General features: G+C 56.9%; 1 protein-coding gene across 1 annotated transcript in view; it reads right to left on the bottom strand.

The window, feature by feature from the left end:
• The window catches only part of ETH_00027875 (uncharacterized protein), a gene marked incomplete at both ends in the record, with an annotated part of 10,049 nt that overhangs the window by 3,939 nt on the left and 2,908 nt on the right, over positions 1–3,202 (bottom strand). The window contains 6 exons of the mRNA XM_013378219.1: positions 450–521; positions 715–812; positions 952–1,015; positions 1,186–2,092; positions 2,304–2,508; positions 2,736–3,137. Coding sequence (XP_013233673.1) covers positions 450–521; positions 715–812; positions 952–1,015; positions 1,186–2,092; positions 2,304–2,508; positions 2,736–3,137 — 1,748 coding nt within the window. The remainder of the gene's footprint in view (positions 1–449; positions 522–714; positions 813–951; positions 1,016–1,185; positions 2,093–2,303; positions 2,509–2,735; positions 3,138–3,202) is intronic.

Raw genomic sequence — 3,202 nt, 5'->3', positions numbered from 1 at the left:
TAAAAGGAGAAACAAGCAGCACCAGCAGATATCAGGGGTCCCAGCAGCAGCAGCAGCAGCTACAAGGGGCCGCAGCCGCCGCAGCAGCAGCCGCAAGAAGACGCGCAGCAGCAACCAGGCTCCCCAGAATAGTGAGGAACAAGCAGCAGCAGCTACCAGAAACCCCAGCAGCAACAGCAGCAGCAACTTTAAATTTAAATATCAGTTAGACAATTGGAAATACAAATTAGACTCTTAAAATGCAACAAAAGCAAATAAATAAAAGCAAATAAGCAAAAGAAGAGGAAGGCAGCAGCAGCAGAAGCTGCGGAAAGTAGAAAAGTGAGCAGCTGCATGCTTCAAATTGTCTTCTAAAATGAACAATCAAACGATTAATTTATTTTAATTAAATAAAAAATAACAATATTTAAAAAGACTTAAAAATGTTTAAAAGGAAAAAGAAAACTCACTTGCACGTCGCCTATGTTCCGCTGAATTTCCATCAAGTCGCACACTGAGCCCTTTTCAAGGCTTTGCACTTCCTGAACACAAACCCTAAACCCTAAACCCTAAACCCTAAACCCTAAACTCTAAACCCTAAACCCTAAATCCTACGCTTCTGCACTGCGGGGGCGGCGCCAAGCTCGTTCTCTCGCTGTCTGAGACGCTTCGGCTTTGGGGGCAGCAGCTGACCCGCAGCCGCACTTTAGGGTTTAGGGTTTAGGGTTGCTTCACCTCGATAAACGACTGATACCGCTGCAGCAGCTTCAGCATATCTCCCCCTGCAGCATCTGGGGCCACTCTTTCTACTAAGGGCAGCGCCAGGCCTTCCGCTGTACGTACACCGCAGCAAACGGCGCGCAGGCAAGCTGCCCCCTACAGCAGCAGCAGCAGCAGCATCTGCTACAGCAGCAGCAGCAACTGCTAGAGCAGCAGCAACAGGAGCAACGCAGCAGGAAAACTAGTCCCCACAGCTTCGTGGTGAGTCCTCTTGGTCGCTGTCGCCAATCGCGAAAACAGAGGAAGCTACTCCTCCCTGCAGCAGCAGCAGCAGCAGCAGCAAAGCAGCAGCAGCAACAGCAGCAGAAACACACGGCTGCCTGAAAGCGCGCTGCAGAAAGGTTGAGAATGGTGAGCACAAACGAAGTCGCAGCATGCAACGGGATGGGACTAGCAGCAGCAGCAGCAGCAGCAGCAAAGACACACTTGTTGTCGGTGAGGGAATCCGCAAACGTCTACAGCGCTTCTGGCACCTTCAAAAGCCTCAACGTGGTGGTTTTGGTGCTGCTGCTGCACAGCTGGCGTGTCTGCTGCTGCTGCTGCAGTTTCTTGGTCCGACGAGAGTGCTGTGTCGCTTTGCTGCTGCGCCCCCAGCGCGCCGCCGTCCTGCTGCTGCTGCTGCTGCTGCTTCGACAGGTTTTGTTTCAAAGCAAGACCCTTCAAAGAACAACTAATTGATGCCAACTTCAGCGAAGAAGACCGCCGGGCTTGCTGCAGCTTCTGGGACAGCAGCGCCTGCAGCGCCTCGCCGCGCGACACCCCCGGGGAGGATCCATCAGCAGCAGCAGCAGCAGCAGCTGCTGCTGCTGCTGCTGCTGGTGAGGACTGGTCAGTCCCTGCGTCTGTGCTGCTGCTGGCGCTGGGACTATCCCCTGCCCTGAACGCTTGCGCGCCAGAAAGCCCCGCTGACCCTGCTGCTGCGTCTGCCGCTGCATCTGCTGCTGCTGCTGCTGCTGCTGCTTCTGCTGCACCTGCTGCTGCTTCTACTGGCATTTTAAGAGTGTCAGGGCCTCCAGAAGATCCTCGACTAAGCAAAGAGGAAAGAAGACTTGATGCTGCAGTCATGGTGCTGGCCACAGAGCTGGCTCGCCTGAAGTCTTGCTGCTGCTGCTCCTGCTCATGCTCCTGCTGCAGTTGCTTTGGATCCTGCTGCTGCTGCTGCTCGGTTGGCTGGCCGTCAGGGCCTAAAGCGGGCTCCGGAACTTTCCCAGAGGGCGACCCTGCTGCAGCTGCTGCTGCTGTTGCTGCTGCACCTGCTGCAGTGTGCAGCACCCCACGGAGGCTGCTACCAAAATCTTTAGACACGCCCTTTGTGGCCTGCAGGGCAGCGTGTCTGAGCAGCAGCAGCAGCAGCAGCAACAGCAGCAACAGCAGCAGCAAGTGGCGACAGCTCTAAAGTATAAACAAAAGCAGTCTTTCCCAGCAGCTGTGCGGCCGGCAGCGGCACAGCAGCAGCAGCAACAGCGGCAAAAACAGCAGCAGCAGCAACAGCAGCAACAGCAGCAACACGAGCAGCAGCAGCAAACGTAGGTTGGCAGCCCTACAGTGTGCTGCCGATCTGCTGCGTGTGGCCTGCCGAGGAGGCGACAAGCTTTGCTGCTGTCTCCCTGGCCCTGTCTTTCCAGTTCTGCAGCGCTGCTGCTGCTGCTGCTGCTGCTGAGCTGCCCGAGCCCTTTGCCTGCGAGAAGCCGTTGTCTTCTGTGAGGAGGCGCTCACACAGCTGCTGCGCCTCCATTGCCCTGCAAAGGCCTGCAGGAGCAGCAGCAGCAGCAGCAGCAACAACAGCAACGCAGGCTTTCTCCGCAGCAAAGAAGAGACAAGACCCCTCATTCATATGCACAGAAGCAGCAAATGACAGGCACTCACTGCAGGGGAAACAGCTGCAGGCACCTGCTGCTGAAGCAGCAGTGGCAGCAGCAGCAAAAGAGGTTGCTGCTGCTGCTGGAAAGCAGCAGTGGCGTCGCAGCAAGCCTTACCTTCCCAGCCTTCGCTGAGAACGCTGACCCGCGGGAAAAACTGCTGCAGCAGCAGTCCAGATAGCACAGCAGCAGGGTCACCTTCTGACTCTGCTGCTGCTTCTGCTGCTGCTGCTGCTGCTGCTGCTGGCGAGCTGTAGCCGCTGCTGGGTTCTGCTGCGCTGCCCAGCAGGCAGATGGCCTTCCCCCTGACGATTTCGCAGCAAAGGAGAAGGCCTTCGAGCTCCTGCGCCTCTCTATCGTCCTGCTGCCGCTGCTGCCGCTGCTGCTGCTGCTGCTGCTGCTTCTTGCTGTAGGACAGCAGCATGTCCCCGCTCACTGGCATGGCCCCACGGATGCGGCGGCTTTGTGCTGCATGCACAGCTTCGAAGGTGCGGCAGTCGAGCAGCACAAACTCTGTTTCTGCCAGCAGCAGCACGGCAGTGGCTTCCAGCAGCAGCAGCTGCTGCTGCTGCTGCTGCTGTTGC

Source organism: Eimeria tenella, genomic scaffold, assembly GCF_000499545.2.
Source record: "Eimeria tenella Houghton genomic scaffold, Eth_scaff79, whole genome shotgun sequence".
NCBI classification, from domain to species: Eukaryota; Apicomplexa; class Conoidasida; order Eucoccidiorida; family Eimeriidae; genus Eimeria; species Eimeria tenella.
The sequence above is the reverse complement of the archived record's forward strand: the minus strand, read 5'-3'. Positions and strand labels throughout refer to the sequence as shown.